This window comes from Symphodus melops (assembly GCF_947650265.1).
Source record: "Symphodus melops genome assembly, chromosome: 16".
NCBI lineage: Eukaryota > Metazoa > Chordata > Actinopteri > Labriformes > Labridae > Symphodus > Symphodus melops.
In genome coordinates, this window is record NC_136706.1 from 2,233,034 (window position 1) to 2,250,175 (window position 17,142).

Sequence of the window (17,142 nt, forward strand, 5' to 3'; positions counted from 1 at the left end):
ACCTGCCTGCTGGTTCATTTAGGTCTGATGTAGCAATTGGTCTTTTACTGGTTTCAAGTGAAGCCACTGGTTGGCTGTGTGACTACCAGTCTGTGTACTGAAGGAAATGTGAAAACAAATGTTCGAAATATTCATGTTGTATTTATTGTAAACATTGTATGGATTGTTGCTGTTGATTTTGTTTTGGTTTTGTTAAAGGCGTGCACCCGAGGGTGTGTGGTTCTGTGAAAACGGGCTTCCAGCTGTGAGACGCAGCTTTTATTGGGTCAATCTACCCAGAAACACTGTGTTCAGTTCCCTGATTGCTGTTTGTGTTATATTTTACTGTAAATACTCTGTAAATGAAGAGATGACATGCTGAAAGAATTGTTAAAAATAGATCTATTTATAACAAAAGATGAAATGTTATTTAAAGTTCCAGTAACGCTTCATGTAAAGGTACATACTGCTCATTAATAGTTGCCTATAGTTACATATATAAGTAGTATAATTGTTCATATATAGGTCATTATAAAGCACTTATTAATGCCATATTCTACCTCTTTTATTGCTGCTTATTGATTGTAAAAGGACCATTTTTATTTTTTAATTTAGCATGATTCGCTCTGTATTGTTAGCCTCCCATCATTGACTGTTTTTAATAAGTGGGTGACGGCTTCAATTTCAACTTTCAAGTTTGGTATTTTAAGCTATTGCTATTTTGTTTTTCTAAACCATAATTTACTTTGTGCACAACACGGTGCGTCAGCAGTGCATCGGTTTGATCGTTGACAATCATGTCATTTCAATGACATCACTGATTGGTTCCTGAAGAGGCCGTTTGAAGCAGGACAATAGCTGTCGCCATTTTGGAAGTACTGCCTCTAGTTTACTTTCAATGGATCTAGAAATGGAGAATGGGTTGAATTTCAGGCAGGTCTTTAGCCACCTTACAATACACCCACCTGACAGTCGTTATAGAGAAATGGGTTGTTAAAGTCTATGAACATGTTTATTTCTGCTGTAAAAACGTTTTAATCTATACAGCCAACTTGAAAAGGACTGCAGCTTTTTTTTGCACTTTGGCGTCAGCCTCTTTTAAACACCAAAGACTGACACCTGGTTTCGGTGCTGGTTAACAAGCTGCCATTGTAGTGAATTCACAATCATGTGTTGCCAAGTTTTCAGGTACCGTACTCTGCTTTACGCTCAGTTTGGCTGTTAAAGGGGTCATAATTTAAAAAAATAAAACGTCAAGACGTATTGATGAAGACTTGAAAATACTGATTAAAAACATAAAATATTAAAGATAATATTGATTGAGCTTATAAAATCAAGCTGGAAGTTAGCTCGGCTGGTCGTAGACTTATATACAGACCAGTGGAGTCGCCCCCTACTGGCCATTACAAAGAAAGCAGATTTGGGGCCCTTCTGCACTTTAATATATGAGGCACAAGCTGAGAAAAATCATGCTCAACAACTTCTTTACTCTGTGATAAGCAATAAGGACTTTAAGTGAAGGTGACGGTCAAGAAGTATAGAATACAGTCTTGCAGAATATTTCATGACTAAGTGCTTTATAGCGGGCTTGAAAAGAACCATTATGCCACCATTATACATGCAAATAAGCAACTTGCCAATGATGATCATGTGTACCTTTTATATTAAGTGTAAGCAAGTTATATTTCCATTGTTTTGCTCAGAAGGCATTAAATAGCAATAAACATTGCACAGAGTTGACCTCAAATAATAATTTACTGTCTTCTAAAACGTTTTTTTTTCACCACCAGACATGATAAACAAAAGCTTTAGTTCTCTTTCCTATCATCTCCATTTCCTGTCTTTTCGACTCCCAAACATCTTCCTCACTTTGACACATTTCTTCTCATTAATTTCTCACCATGATATTATCTCAACGTCTCTCCCACTGCTCAAAAAACCCCCCCAAAAAAACACTATTGAAATTCCTGCAGCGCTGACCGCCATAAGCCCTTTTTATTGTTCCGACCTTTTCCATCATGGGACAGGAGCGGGGGAGCCGGGCTTATCAGCAACTCCTGGGGTGTTGTTTTTCAGCCTTGCAGCAGTGTGATGATTAGACCAACAAGGCGGTTAAACATTTTTTGCTGCAGCGTTCTCAGGCCAGTGACTTTTCCACACTGTGTATCATTCACCAGTGGATCATTTGAGGGTTTCGTGCATGTGCAGAAATAAAGACAAGGAGAGTAAAATATAATTCCTGAAAACATGTTTTTGTATCTTTATTTTCAGGTAAATTTGCACACAGCGATCGGGCGATGTTGTTTTTCTTTTAGAGTTGCAGATCATTTAAAGACCTGGAAACTAGAATATGCATAGTTACACAATCCAAACTTCTTCAAGTCTAGGACAGTGTGTCTTGAATTAAAAAAATCTGCTCTCCTTTTATATTCCCCCAGAGAATGTGCAGAAGGTGAAAATGCCTGTTTGGGGTTGTCGGTTATACATTTTCTTTTTCATTTATAATCAGAAGGATGAAGGAGCACTTCCAGACATGGGTTGTGTAACGTGAAGCATTGTGTACATACTGTTTTATAACTATGTAAGGCATTTGAAGAAATCCAAGAGGTTAATAAACCCGAGATATATTTCTCTACAGAAAACATGTCTCTGTTTGATTCAAGGTTTTCTGTCGAGTTTTCTTGTTCTGCCGTCTCACGTTTTGAAATGTTTGCAGGACGTGTGGGTGGATCCTCATATTGACTTATCAAAAAGGAAGATGGTTATTATATGACTGTCATTATAATCCCACGCTTCCCACACACTGACTGCCCTAGTATATTACTATTACATTTATAAGACAAGGGAAGCAACAAAATATATATTTTCCCATTTTTCTTTAAAAACAATATGTACTCGCTTGAATTTCTTCCTGTCAAGAAAACATAACTCTCCCTAAGTTTCCATCCAAATCTACAGAAGGAAACACACATTGTTGTGATTTGTTTTGTCAATTGTTATTTTCATTGATACCCAAGACAAGTTTGGTGTATTGTTATATTTCTAATTTTGAATAATGTTTCCGAAAGTTTTTTGTCTATTTTTTTATTGTAAAATTGTGCCCACACAAAAAAAATAATCCGTTAGCCCAATCTAAAACATTACAACAATTCAATTTTAAATATGCAATTACAACTTTGGTGAAACTGGTAAGTTCTGTCCAAAGTGGAGAGAGAAATTGTAGTTGAGCCATTTAACATAAATACAGGCAATTGTAGACTAAAGATGTTTGCATGTTCCCAGTGAGTTTGCTTACAAGTCAACTATTCTCTCAAATATCTGACCAAATATTGTGTCAGAAGGAATACAGCATGAATAGTTATGGATGCACTTTTAAAAACAAGGGTATACAAAGTGCTTTGACACATGCAGAAGAATAGGCCTACATAACAAAACCGCAAAGACACCCAACAACAAAAGACCACAACAAAGCAACCCACGGATGAGACACCGACCAACAGACCAAACCTCGATAAAATACAACCCAGTTATACAATGCAAAAAAAAAATCATGCATAAAAAACTTGTCAAACCATGAATGACTCAGTGGTGTTAGCGTGTTCCAGCGAGACACAATGAGTTAATCTACTCTTACTCGCTAAAATACCAACCAGCCGGCCTGTCGAGCTGAGCTACTCCACCAAGTGTGCACTGTTTTATAAAAAGTAGTTTCTTCAATAAGTTAAAATGGCAGTAATATGTGATGAATATTGAGATTGGACAAGTAACTTCTTACTACTACCTTTTCCGACAAGTTAAACTGTTTAAATATTTTATTGGTTGTTTTGGTTTATTTCATTACAGAAAAAAAGTTATTCTTATTTTGTTACTATTCTTAATATATATATTATTTTTATTTATTTTTTTCATACTCCTTCACATGTTCTAAATAAGACAATAAATAAATAATAAATTTTTTTTTTTTAAAAAGCAATGGCGCTGTGAAGCAGAGGCACTGCTAGTCAACAGGTAAGGCAGGAAACTGCTTGGGGCCCCAGGCCAGTATAGTGGAAGGGCCCCCCACAGACTCTAGAGTCTCATATCGCCACTGATATGAAGACGACATTTTCAGTAAGAAGAGGATATTAAAGAAGGAACATATATGAGTCAAAGTGAGACAGTTTCTTCCTTCTTACATTGTGAATTGTCAGTGTGGCACCAAGTGAGGCTCAGAGTGATGAATGACTTGTTTTCATGAAGTCTAACAAAGATGGGTGTGCACTCCTTGTTTTCTCTGATTTTACTGGCTGTGAGCTCACTGCCTTTTTTTCCACAGAGCTCCTCTTGTGTGTGTTGAACCAAAATGGCGGCCACGTAGCCCAGTTGCAGTGTGCGTTTTTGATTGGCTGTCTCGGCCTTGGTGGGCGGGGCCGCTGCGGGGTCTGAAGTCACATGACCCGCGCGCAGAGCCAAGCTGACCAATTCCAATATGGTGGCCAGCTTGGCAGGTCTACGGTTCCTGTTGATGATATTGTTGTTCTGCGGGATCAGGTGCGGCGTCTGCAGCCAGGAAGCTCCGCTGGTTCTGGGGCTCAGACTGGAAGACCCGGCCGGTCTGGTGTGCATGAAGGATCGGATCATCTCTGCGCCGGAAGGTGCCACGTTCAAGCTCCGTCTCTACGGGACTGATCTGAATGAAAGCTGGCCGTGGGTGGCGTTCGCAGGGGCAGCTGGCGGAGCGGCCGGGGCGGTCGGGGATGCGCCCGACCCGTGCGAGAAGGACTCCAACCGGCACGAGTCCGCTTTCCAGGTGACGGGGAAGTTCCTCCCTGATGAAGAGTTCAGCGGGCTGATAACGGTGCAGGTCCAGCGGAGGCGCATCCCTGCGGGGGCAGCTGGCGGCGTGCAGACCTACCACCACCTGTGCGTGCTGAGCGGAGGGCGATGGGCTTCTACGGGCCCGGACAGGCTGCGCGTAAACACCGACAAGGGTCTCCACGCAGACCACATCCCGCCGTGGGGTCTGGCAGTCCTGATTGTTCTGCTGCTGCTGTTATGTGGGCTGCTGAGAACCGTGAACCTGAGCCTGCTGTGGCTGGACCCCGTGGAGCTGTACGTCCTGCACAGCTGCGGGTCCGAGGAGGAGAAACGGGCAGCCAAGCGTCTGGAGCCAATCAGGAGGAGGGGGAACTTCCTGGTGAGTTTGTCAAAAAGGACTTTAAGTAGGACTTTAGTTTAGGAATGCTGAATAAGCAATTATCAGTCTATATTTGCATTGATCCCATCTGTGCACCGTCACTTAGACACTGAAGTACACCTCAAAGCCAGTTCTGCAGTTTGAAGTTTCAGCTGTCTTCTTTGTATTGCAAGCAATAATTGTAAGCATCATTCCTGTCTGTTCTGCACTATAGATGTCATTTATAGGAACTTTTCCGCCCTCAGATTTATCACTGCTGACAAATATTCCACTTGTCATATAATCTGTGTGTTTGTCTTTTTTTTTGTGTTGTCTTGAATTTGTTTTAATTGTCTGGTGAATAAAGACAAAATGAAATTGAAAGTGTTTAAGAGGCGACAGCAGAGTCTGTGCTTCGACGCTCTTCCTCTTTCTCTTCTCGCTGCTCTGCAGGGCGACAGGAGCGAGTGCTGTCGAATGTAGTTTACCTGCTGTCATTGCATCATTCTCACATATTGAACTAGTGCTGCAGTTTGATGTTTGTCAGTCTTTTGGGGGGGGGGGGGGCTTTACTGGCCTGGCACCCCAAGCAGCGCCTCTGCCTGTATTAAAGGACATTTATTCATAAATGACATCATTAATGTTGACACCCTGAGAAAGCATAAAGGTCACATTGAAACCGAAACGATGTGCATCATGTCTGTGTGTTCAGGTCTGGGTGGAGTTGAAAGTTGTTTGAGAACGAAACAGTCTTTGTTTTTTGTTTTTTTTGTGAGTGCCAGTATTTAAAAGTATTGAAACTTTTTTTTTTTTTTTAATCCAAAGTTGCCTCCTGTAGAGAAAAGATTCGTTCTCCTGACTCTCTGCAAACACTGAAGCCCCCCCAACTCAGAGACCCACAACTAAGTGCAACATATTGATTCAGCACATGTCACTTTATTATATATTAAACTGTCGATTTAAACTGCATTATTTTTCCACATTCATATTTTATTTATAAGTAAAATATGACTCCCTGCAGGACTCGACTTGAAAAAGAGGTTTTGGGACTTTTACTGGATAAATAAAGGTTAAATAAAAAAATAAAAAGTGCATTTGGTTACAGTATGTTGTATATATTTGATCGCCTGTACAGGATTGGTCTAACAGTATTTCCTTGTTCTTGTACAATGACATCTTAAGTTTAAAATGCAGGTATTGTGATAGTCCTGTTTTCCTGTAAATTATTAAAAGGCTTGAAATACAAATTAACTTCCAGTATTTTGATGTGAACATGTTTTTTTTTTCTTCTCAGACTTGCTCCCTGTTGTTCCTGTGTGCCGTGGGACACTCGGTCCTCGGGGTCCTTCTGTACCGGGCTCTGGGCTCCATCGCCTCCGCGGTCTTCGTCAGTGGCTTCCTCATTTTCATCCTGGCCGAGCTGGCCCCCCACATTCTCTGCTCCGGGTACGGCTTCCAGATGGCCCCGGGGCTGACCTGGCTGGCCCAGGTTTGCATGGTGCTCACCTGTCCTCTGTCCTGCCCTCTGGGGCTGATCCTGGACCTGGGGCTGAGGAGGGACATCAGCACCTGTGGGATCAGAGAGAGGGCGATGGAGATGATCCGCACGAGTGTCAACGACCCTTACAGGTGATAAAGACACACCGACTCTTCTGATCGTTTTCAGATGCGGTCTCATCACGTGTCTGCTTGTTGTTCACGTTTGTTTTTGTCTGCAGTGAGTTCGTGAAGGAGGAGTTCAGCCGCGGGATGCTGCGCAGCAAGACGGTGGAGGACATCCTGACCCCTCTGAAGGATTGCTTCATGCTGCCCAGCTCGGCTGTGCTCGACTTCTCCACCATGTCTGAGATCATGCAGTGCGGATACACGCGTGTGCCCATTTACGAAGAGGAGAGGTGAGAAGTGAAACCTTCACGGTATCTCAGAACACCTCGAATGGGTCTGATTTAGACTGCAGCTGTTTTCAGACTGCACGACAGAGCGGGAGATACACACACACACACACACACACACACACACACACACAGAGTCAGACACACATAGTGCTGTGCTCCCCTGCTGGCTCCACGGCATTAAAGGTTCTGACACACCAGGCAGACTAGTGGCAACAAAGGCCGCCTGTGGCGTCGCCTCACGAGAGCACGCAGGATGTGCAAACAGGCGGCGCTGTTCTGTCATCATCAGTCCAAAAAGGACGAGGAAGAATGCGGATAAATAAAAATGCTGATACTAAATTATGATGATACTAAAGTCCATTTTTCTCACAGCTCTCGCTCACCACTCGTAATATTGGAACTTCTAATCGAGAATAATGTGTGATGAAAAGCGGTCCAGCTCGGACCGACGATCGCCTGTGTGTGTGTGTGTGTGTGTGTGTGTGTGTGTGAGACAGGGCCTTTTATTGTCTAACACCTCTGTTACTACCATTGATGAAGACACAGAGGGCGGATCACTTCGTCCCCCCCCCCATTACACGACCACGACATTCAGATTGAAAGCGAGACATGACAGGGACGGCGTTAGTCGGATGTTTAATGTTTTTCTTTTGTAAACCCGACTCATCAAAACGTCTTTCATTCTTGTTTTCAGCCTTCTTTGTAGCTTCACTGACTTTTTATAGCTGTTCATCGTTTGTTTCAGGTCGATGTGATTGGTTGAACCTGTCCTTGTTCCTCTTGGATCATCACCCTGCGTGTGTTTAATCTTCCAGGTCAAACATCGTGGAAATCCTGTACGTGAAGGACTTGGCTCTGGTGGACCCGGACGACTGCACCCCCATGACGACAATCACCAAGTTCTACAACCACCCGCTGCACTATGTGTTCAACGACACCAAGCTGGACGCCATGCTGGAGGAGTTCAAGAAAGGTGACGCCAGAACAACCAGCACGCTTTAATATCCCAACAGTGTTGTTGAATCTGTGTGGGCTGCAGTCTCCGTCTGCTTCACCTGTAAATGTACCAACAACTAGAGCTGGATTACTTTGACACTGACACTGAGTTTGAAGTTTTGCCTTTGTTCTTGGTCATTTATTCACAAATGATAAATATTGAAATCCTTAGAAAGTATGAATCGCTTTAAAACTAAATGTTTTTGTTTTTATCGAAGGGATTTTTGGGGGTCTTTTTGTTTTTATTTTCGTGGCAGCGTCTCTTCATTCTGTTGTACACGTGTCGGAGACGATAAAGGCTTTCTGTCGTCCGTCTATCAGGAAACTCTCACATGGCGATCGTCCAGAAGGTGAACAACGAGGGTGAGGGCGACCCGTTCTACGAGGTGCTGGGATTGGTCACCTTAGAGGACGTCATCGAGGAGATCATCAAATCAGAGATCCTGGATGAATCCGACGGATACTGTGAGTCTCAGTAGAAGTCTCTTTGTTTCGATTTCTCGTCTTGTATTTCTTATTAGAATAAACGAACTTCCTCCCGCAGTGGACAGAAAGGTGAAGCGTCCGCTCGCTGCGCTGGAGATCCCTCTGGAGCCCCGCAGCGCCCACGAGGAGTTCTCTCTCTTCAAGCCTCCCGAGGGAGAACCCAAGATCCAAACGTCACCACAACTCCTGCTGGCTACACACCGCTTCCTGTCCAGAGGTGTGTGTGTGTGTGTGCGTGTGCGTGCAGACAGACAGACAGAGTGTATAATCAACCATGAAGCATGAAGTTAGTCACAGTGTAACGCCTGGCGTGTAATCATTATGCACACTGTTATATGTTGAGATTTGATGGTCAGTGTGTGTGTGTGTGTGTGTGTCTTAAAAGTCTGTAAGTTTTAGTACCCTGCTCTGTAGTTGGACATAAACAAACATGGCAGCTGTTTGATGTGCACACGTTTGGTCCTGATCCCGCCCTCCCCGTGTCTCTCTCTCGCTCTCGCTCTCTCTCTCGCTCTCTCTCTCTCTCTCTCTCTCTCTGTCTGCAGAGGTGGAGCACTTCAGCCCCGGTCGAGTCTCAGAGAAGGTCCTGTTCCACCTCCTCCGTCACCCCAGTGTCAACCAGGAAGTCCACTTTGACCCCAACAACCGTCTGAGCACGGGTCACTACTTGTACACGAGAAACCACCCGGTGGATTATTTCATCCTGCTGCTGCAGGTTTGTGATCCTGAAACGTTTGAGTGGAAAACACACCAGGAAAATGTCATGGCTCTTTGGACTGTTATTATTTATATATATATATATATATATATATATATATAGTCTCAAAGAGCTGCAGCACGAGGAGTTAAATAGCTAACGGATCAAAGTTAATAAGAAAGTGTAAAGTTAATGTTTCTTTATTTGGACTGACATGAAAAGGTTTTTTTTTCCCATCAGGGCCGTGTGGAGGTGGAGATCGGCAAAGAGGGGCTGAAGTTTGAGAACGGGGCGTTTACGTATTACGGCGTGTCGGCTCTGACGCTGCCATCTTCAGGTGAGAACGGGAACTGCAGGAAGACGTGCAAGAACAGGACTCATTCATGTGACGTTCATCTCCCTGATTTAAGATTGAAGTCGACATCAGTTGTTCTGAGTGCAATGTTTCTGAAAGTGAAGATATAAAGTCTATGTTGGATTTAACCGTCAGCTTTAACACTTTATAAATCAGGTTTAACATTCAAAAGAAGACAACTTGTTTACATAACCTGCATTTCTCACAAATAGGAGCACGGCTGATTTTGCAGTAGTGCATCCATTGTTCTGACCGTGTGTGTGTGTGTGTGTGTGTGTGTTAACAGTGCATCAGTCTCCGGTGTCGACTCAGCGTCACTCTCCCAGGGATCCCTTTGAGTCGGCAGAAGCTACGAGCCCGTCCAGCTATTGTCCCGACTACACCGTCCGAGCGCTCACCGACCTGCAGCTCATACGGGTGTGTGTTTATATGTGTGTGTGTGTGTGTGTGACAGCTGTTACCACAAAGGCTGACACAGACCGTGTGATGTCAGCTGCTGCCCCTCACCCAGCTTCAACACTTCTTCTGTTGTAAAAAATATCCTGATTGTCTATTTTAGTTTTGGTAGTTGTTTTTACAGACCAGCTCAGGTTCTTCTAAGTTTCTGACCCGACGCCCGTATGACACGTGGACATCACGTCACCCATCTGAAGAGGTGTTATGAAGCCTAACAATGGCGGTCGCCCTTTTTTTTAAAAAACTGCCGTCTCTGCTTAACTTTCGATAAAATCCAGTAACAGACAAAAAGGGGCGGGCCTTAAGCCCTCTGCTAAACAGCTGCAACACAACCTGTCAGTCAAATCAGCCTGCATCTAATTACATTAGTATTATAATAGCATTATAATGAAATCATCCCCTGGGCAGTTTTCACTGATAACAAAATGAGCCTGTGATCCCAGCTCTTTTTATATTCTTCCTTCAATTAATTTTATTTAAATTATTTTTACTTGAACATATTTTAAGTTTGAATAATTTTAGTGATTTTAGTTTTAATGTGTCGTGATGCTTTCTGCACTTTGAATCGTCTTGTTGTTGAAATGTGCGAAAATAAATAAACTCCTCTTCATGTTTTAGCTTTTTACATCTTGGAATAAGATGTTTATGAGGTAGATGTGGCGTGAGGTGTGGTGGGATGTTTTTGACTAGAAATCAAACACACACACACACACACACACACACACACACACACACACACACACACTCGCTTAGATTTGCCAACAAAGAAACGCAACAAACCTGCAGGAGCCTTCAGGAATCAAACGCTACCTTTACTTTTTTTTTTTTCTTCATGTCCTCAGTGTGTCTCCGTTCCTCGTGTGAGTGTGTATGTGTGTGTGTGTGTGTGTGTGTGTCAGCATACCTGGCCAGTCAAGCTGATTGTGATTGTGTGTTGCAGGTGACTCGTCTTCAGTATTTGAACGCCCTCATGGCGTCGCGGGTCGGCCAGAGTCCAGATCCTCCTGAGATTAAGATCCTGCCCAACAGTCAGACCAAGCTGCTTAACGACAGAAACACAACACAAGGTAGCTTTGCTCAAAACGCCGACCTCTGACCTCCAGGGTCTTCCGCCTGTCGGATCTCCAGACTAACTTTTCTCACTGATGATAACCTGAACTAAAAAACTCTATTTTTTTTTTTTTTTTTAATGAATGTACTTTTCCTTGTTTGCCTTCAGCTGCACTGAAATAATTCTCTCTCTCTCTCTTTTCTCTTCCTTCCTTGCGTGCCTCCACGTCTTCTCTGGCCCGTCCAGAGTTCCCTGTAAACTTTTCATTCTTTGATACCATTGAGAACTACTGTTAGTCCTTCTGTTTGCATGAGGTAAATGAGATGCAGCCTGTCTGTGGCATGACAGTGGCAGACGAACACACACACACCAAGGACAAAAGACGGTTTCCCAAAACACACACTGATCCCTGAAGTAACGTCCCTCCTTTAACAGGACGGTTTGTCCCCGTCACATCGTGAACCCTTTAGTCACTTCTTCTTTCTGTGTGTGTGAGACTTTACCTGCGTGTGTGTCTTCGTGAGGCTTTTGTAACCTCCGTTCCTTCATCCTGTCATTCCTCGTCTCCGCTCCGTCCGAAGGCTGCGGCCACGTTTCACTTTTCCTCTCACGAACACAGAGGAGTCGTTTCACAGAGTGTTAGGATGACTTTGGAGGGGTGAGAATATGTCCTCTGGCGTCCATGTTGGACGCTCCGGGACAAGGCGGGAGACAGAAGAAGAAAAAGTGCTTCAGTGATAGTTTGACATAGAGTTACTAAAAGATGATTCAGCACGTTAAATGAAACCAATGATCACAAAAAGATGGCCGTTTTCTCTTCTTCGTCTCCTTACTCTGACCTTTGACACATTTACCCCATGTGTGTGTTTTTTACTGTGTGTGTGTGTGTGGTAACCTCCCCTCACTCACTTACCCCTGCTCTCCTCTCATTGGTCGGATCCCACAGGTGGCAGCCAAGCCGCAGAGAGCTCCACTGAAGAGGAGGCTCATGGGTAGTGCGGTTCTCTCTGCCCCCCCCCCCCCCCCCCCCCCCCCTTTTTTTTTTTTTTTTACTCCACACAAGCGTAGGTGTTGTTTTTATTTTGTTTTGTTTTTTAGTTTTTACTGATGAATCATCTGTGGCTGGATTTTATTTTTATTGGACAAAACTGGAGTGAGAGTGATTTTTATCTGTTTGTTATTTAGATCCCTGCTCACACCGCTCCTCCTCACCCTCCATTCCTTTTTTGTGCATTTCATCCAAACAGTTATTTCATGTTGTTTTATACACTATGGACTCTATGTGTATATATTATAATATATATAAATGCGTTTAACTTTATTTTGGGGCGATGCCTTTCTTCCAAGTTTCGCCTTTTGTATTAAACTGCATTGCCATTCCTCATTGTTGCCTGTCTGGGTGCCAAAGCTATCGTTGTGTGTGTATGTGTGTGAGTGTGTGTGTGTTGTGTGTTGTGTGTGTGTACTGAAGCATCCGTCCGTTAAGGATACTAAAAATTTTTTTTTTTAAAACCACAGGTTGGCCAAAACACGAGCAGGTTTGCACATCACATGAATGCACATTTGAGAGCATTAAGCTAGTTGAGAAGCTGGAGGGTACGTCCACTTTTTTTTATACCCTCACAGATCATTCCTGTCTGAATCAAGATCCCGACAACCCCCCCCCCCCCCCCCCCCCCCCCCCTTTAAAGCGGATGGTTTATAAAGTCAAGCGACTTCCAAAAAGGGTCCAAGAACGTACAGGCCAACTCAATGCGATACAGGTTTCGTTTCCACGGCAACAAAAAGTACAAGTCCAAGCCACTCAATGTTGGGTAATCTTATTTAAAGACCTAAAGACTGCAAGAAAACTCCTGCATACTGTCTAAATTACACAAATCACTGGCTGATTTCTCACATGTTTTGCTTTCCTTAAAGTGCTGTGTTGGAAAAAGGAGCAATTCAATATCTAAACCCCAAACTAAGGTTTGGTATCGGCACGTTTGTACAAAAAGTTTAAAAGCCTTAGCCCTCTGAGGTTTCCTGTCAGAGATATGAAATGATCATTTTCAGCCCTGTTTCCACCAAGCGGTTCAGTTCAACATGTGTTTGTGATTTATTGACGCACACGGTGCCATATATTCACCTCGCTAGCTTCTCACATGTGCACATCTCCAGGATGAAATTCTTTGCAGTTCGAGCTGTTCATCTGCCAAAATGATGAATCAAATGTTAATACTTGTCCACTTTTTACCGACAAAATGGCTTAAGTTGGTTGATTAAAAAATAAACGTTAACGTTTGAACTTGCAGCTCTATGTCATATTTAATTGAGATACCTAAAGGCGAAAATATGAACGAATCCTTTTGATAAAAAAAGATGAAGCACGCTTTGGTCCTTCTTCTGATATCTTTGGATGTTTGAAGAAAGGCCTTAAGCTTGTCTCTGAAGTACACAGAAAAATCACTTCATCATTTGACCTGCAGAGGGCGCTGTTAATCTGAAAACAGCATTCATCTGTTTGTGCATACTTTAAAATCCTGTAACTGGAAGTCAGATTAATTTAAAAAGATGCATGTTGAATTCAGCTGAGCACCTTCTGCAGTTACATGTTTGTCTGCAGGTTGTAGACATTCCCATCTGTCTGTCTCTGAATGTGTGTGTGTGTGTGTGTGTGGGTGAGAGAGATAAATTATATATCAGAAACTACATGTCAAATGGCAAGCACTCAATTTCCACCTGAACTTCATTACCCATGTTGTATGCTGATATGCTACCATGCATAAGAAGCGTCTGTCAGTCATTGTTGCATGTTTGTGAACATGTTAAAAATGTCAGAAGTGGCTTTTTAATAACCCACAGTGTGTCGCCTGTATTTGACGCAGATGAAATAGACTGGTGTAGTTTTGAGTCCCAAAACCAGGAAATGAGTTAGCATTTTAGCGCCGTGGTTCTAACCTCTTAAAGTCAATGGGGATTTTGAATGGGTTTGTGTTTAGACGCCTCAATTAAGGTCTGTGATGAACCCAAGCTGAAGAGATGTTGATGTTTTGTTTAGACGAGATAAACTACGTTAGCTAAGACCCCACTTGTGAATTTTAAAGTTTTTTCGCGAACTTTAAACGGCGGTTGCTAACGAGTAGCTAACTGAAACTACAGTGGTTGTCATGGAGACATTACACGTCATCACGCCGGGAACTCTCTCCCTATTCCTCCTTACAGCCTCTAGTCATGGTTTTCAGTGTTCTCGCAAATATTAGGTTGATAAGCAGCTTATTAAGCTAACGTTTCACTAGCTTGTCAAATCCGATGATTAGATCGATGAAGCATAACGGTCGTGACGTCATTACAAACCGACCGCGGTGTAGTTAGCTTGTAGCATAACGTTAGCTTTTTACTTCTCGGCTGCATTAACGCTTCAAACTTCATATAAATGATGTTCATCTGTAAAGATTATCCCGCTGAACAAAACAGCAACGTATCAGAAACGCGTGTTTGACACGGAGCTTATTTTCTGCAATGATCCAAAATCCAATGCAAAAATCCCATAGACAAATTTACGTAGGAACCACCGGCGCCATTTTTTTGGGGTTGACTCTCTAGACTTTTTCAACTCTGTTTTAAAGGAGCAATCAGTGGAGGGGTTGTTGGAGCGCTGTCTTCCCTGACAACAACGCAGCAGCCAGTATGTCCTCCTTCTAACTTTAGATTCTGCTCCTGAATGCTCTGGATTTGTTTGGACCAAAGAAAGTAGGCGGGGCTTTGAAGGTTTGAAACATGGAGAGAGGTTAGAACACAGAAAGGTTTACAGACCCATGCAGAGCTGGCTAAACACTGAAGCTACAGTGTCCACCACATGCTGACCTGTGTGAGCATCAGCTGTAGAGAGGAGGGGGGGAGACAGCTCTCTGTAATGTTTTGAATTCTGACTGCAGTACCCATTTTAAACACTAGGTGTCAGAGTTACAAATTGCTCCTTTAATGCAATACTTTCATGCTTGTATGAGGAAAAAGTGCTGTTGAGTTGTTTAGGAGCAGATGCCGCATCACTTCCTGTATCTTTACATTTCCACGTTGAGTCATTCATTCATATCCATCTCGCAAATATCAACATTTTCCAGGAGAAATCTTTGACTGTGTGATTCTGAGTAAATATGTTTTCTTGTTTACTTCCTACTTTGTTCTGTTGTACTTAATTAATTCCTCTGGTTTCTGAAGACTGAATGTATAAAAAGATAATCATAACTTTGTGCTATGCTGATTGAGAGAAATAAGAAGAGCTGTGTATTAATATATGACTGAACATTTTTAGGTAATCAGTCTCAGTTTTCAGGTGCAACAAAACTGTTACTAGAAATAAGGATTATTAAAGGCCGTCACTGGATCCCTCTTTCTGTCCAGGTTACAGTTGTCTAGAACTTTTTCCACTTTTGTTGTATTTAGTTTCAGGAATGCTGCCAGTTTTGGGTGTGTTGAGACTCCATTTCATTTAACACTTTGAATAATCAAGTTTCTTAGGAAATAAACTCAATCCTGTTAAAAAAAAAAAAAAAAAAGTGTCATATCTCGTCTTTTATTCCAAACGCTGAACAAATAGCATCACAAAATCACTCATTTTTAAATACCTGTATTCACTTTTTTCGGGGGGCCTGCTTGGTCTTTATTTATTTTATTTTTTTTACTTCCTGCGGCTTGGTAACGTCAGCACACGCCTCCCTCTCCCTGCTGAGTCTCCATCACTGTGTGTGTGAACAAACGGCAGATAAATAAATGGGAATAAGAAGTAAATATTACACGTTTTACAAACTGAACCGTGACTTCCGTGTTTTATATTGGCATGCAACGCAGAAACAAAGTAGGTCGTGCAGAAAGCAGATGTAGTAAGTGATAGTGAGCTCCTCTGACCACAACAACCACGTGTTCACACATGCAAGCTCAGTGCAAGACTTCTGCTGACAGCTGGTTTCTAACCTCCAGAAGCTGTGTCACTAGTAACACGTTCAAACATTATATATTCGCTTGCCAGGTTTTTTTATTTTTTTATATGACACAGTTGGGTTTCCGGTTTGTTTTAGATGAAAGTCACACCTGTGCCCATCTGCACATCTCGTCTTTTTAATCACCAGTGGCCATTTAAAAGTCTGCTGGGGCCCCAAGCAGAAAATCACAGGGGACCTCTTTCTAGCATTTCTACTCGCTCTCGTTGCGGTTTGTTACTGGACGGACTCCAGATTTAAAATCAGGACCGCCGCTGACGGGCTATTTGTCTGCTGTGATTGGAACATAAACGTCCCTTTCTTAAAGAAAAAAAGACTCTTGAGTCATTCAGAATTTAATTTGAGAATCAGAATAGTGACACACAAGATGATTATTTTGATATCTGTGATCTTGGTCTTTTCTCGGCCTGCCTCGGTCCCGGAGCACCTGCTATGTTTTGGTCTCGGGTTTTAACTACAACATTAGTAACGACCAGACCACAACACACTAGCTGCTCTGCTAGCTAAGTTGACTAACGTTAAATGTCATAGAACAAACGCCATACATACTACAAACGTTATTGTGAATAACTCTTGTCCTTCATAAAAAAAAAAAACTGATGATTATCAAAAAAGTCCCCCCGTTCAAGAGCTCTTCCTGTGTTCTTAGAACTTTTTTTTTTTCTTTTTTCTTTTGTGTTCTTAGAACTGACCCTCCGTGACGTGCAGGATGTCTTTTAACACCTGACACGTGTATTAACCAGACAGCGTAGGCTACTTGTTCTTGCACTGTGTTCTGGAGATTCACAACAAGATTACTCTCATCAGTCTGCGCCTGCACCTGCGCCTGCGCCTGCACCTGCGCCTGCGCCTGCACCTGCACCTGCACCTGCACCTGCACCTGCACCTGCACCTGCACCTGCACCTGCGCAAAAAGCTCAAGAAAATGAATCAGGTTTTAAGTTTGTTATCAAAACTTTGGAGGCCAAAGTTGCAGCGAGGCGATTTTTAAACTTGAGTTAATGGTTCTTCTCCTGCCTCGATTTCATTTCCCTTTTTTGTTTTTTTGTGGTTTATTGTCCACAACCCTGAAAAGATTATTTTGTATACTTCCTGT

The 17,142-nt window shown here is 42.7% G+C and overlaps 1 protein-coding gene and 1 long non-coding RNA gene across 4 annotated transcripts; one reads left to right on the top strand and one right to left on the bottom strand.

Annotated features, from left to right (window-relative positions):
• Nucleotides 1-424: 424 nt before the first annotated feature.
• LOC306836725 lies at nt 425-2,715 on the bottom strand. The gene is made up of 2 exons (XR_013780811.1): nt 1,061-2,715; nt 425-1,030 (listed from the first exon to the last, which is right to left on the bottom strand). It is a non-coding gene; the product is annotated as an uncharacterized lncRNA (long non-coding RNA).
• Nucleotides 2,716-3,959: 1,244 nt separating this feature from the next.
• cnnm3 (cyclin and CBS domain divalent metal cation transport mediator 3) lies at nt 3,960-12,454 on the top strand. 3 transcript variants are annotated; one of them, XM_079363937.1, is made up of 12 exons: nt 3,960-5,155; nt 6,429-6,763; nt 6,853-7,029; nt 7,845-8,002; nt 8,347-8,490; nt 8,570-8,728; nt 9,057-9,226; nt 9,449-9,545; nt 9,850-9,980; nt 10,960-11,086; nt 11,317-11,384; nt 12,017-12,090. In XM_079363937.1, exons 1-11 carry the CDS (start codon nt 4,448-4,450, stop codon nt 11,364-11,366), a joined length of 2,256 nt encoding a protein of 751 aa, XP_079220063.1. In that variant the 5' UTR covers nt 3,960-4,447; the 3' UTR covers nt 11,367-11,384; nt 12,017-12,090. The 3 variants fall into 3 exon arrangements, with proteins under 3 accessions (XP_079220063.1, XP_079220062.1, XP_079220061.1); XM_079363936.1 differs by lacking the exon at nt 11,317-11,384 and having other exon boundaries at nt 12,017-12,454; XM_079363935.1 differs by having other exon boundaries at nt 11,317-12,089.
• The last annotated feature ends 4,688 nt before the right edge of the window (nt 12,455-17,142 follow it).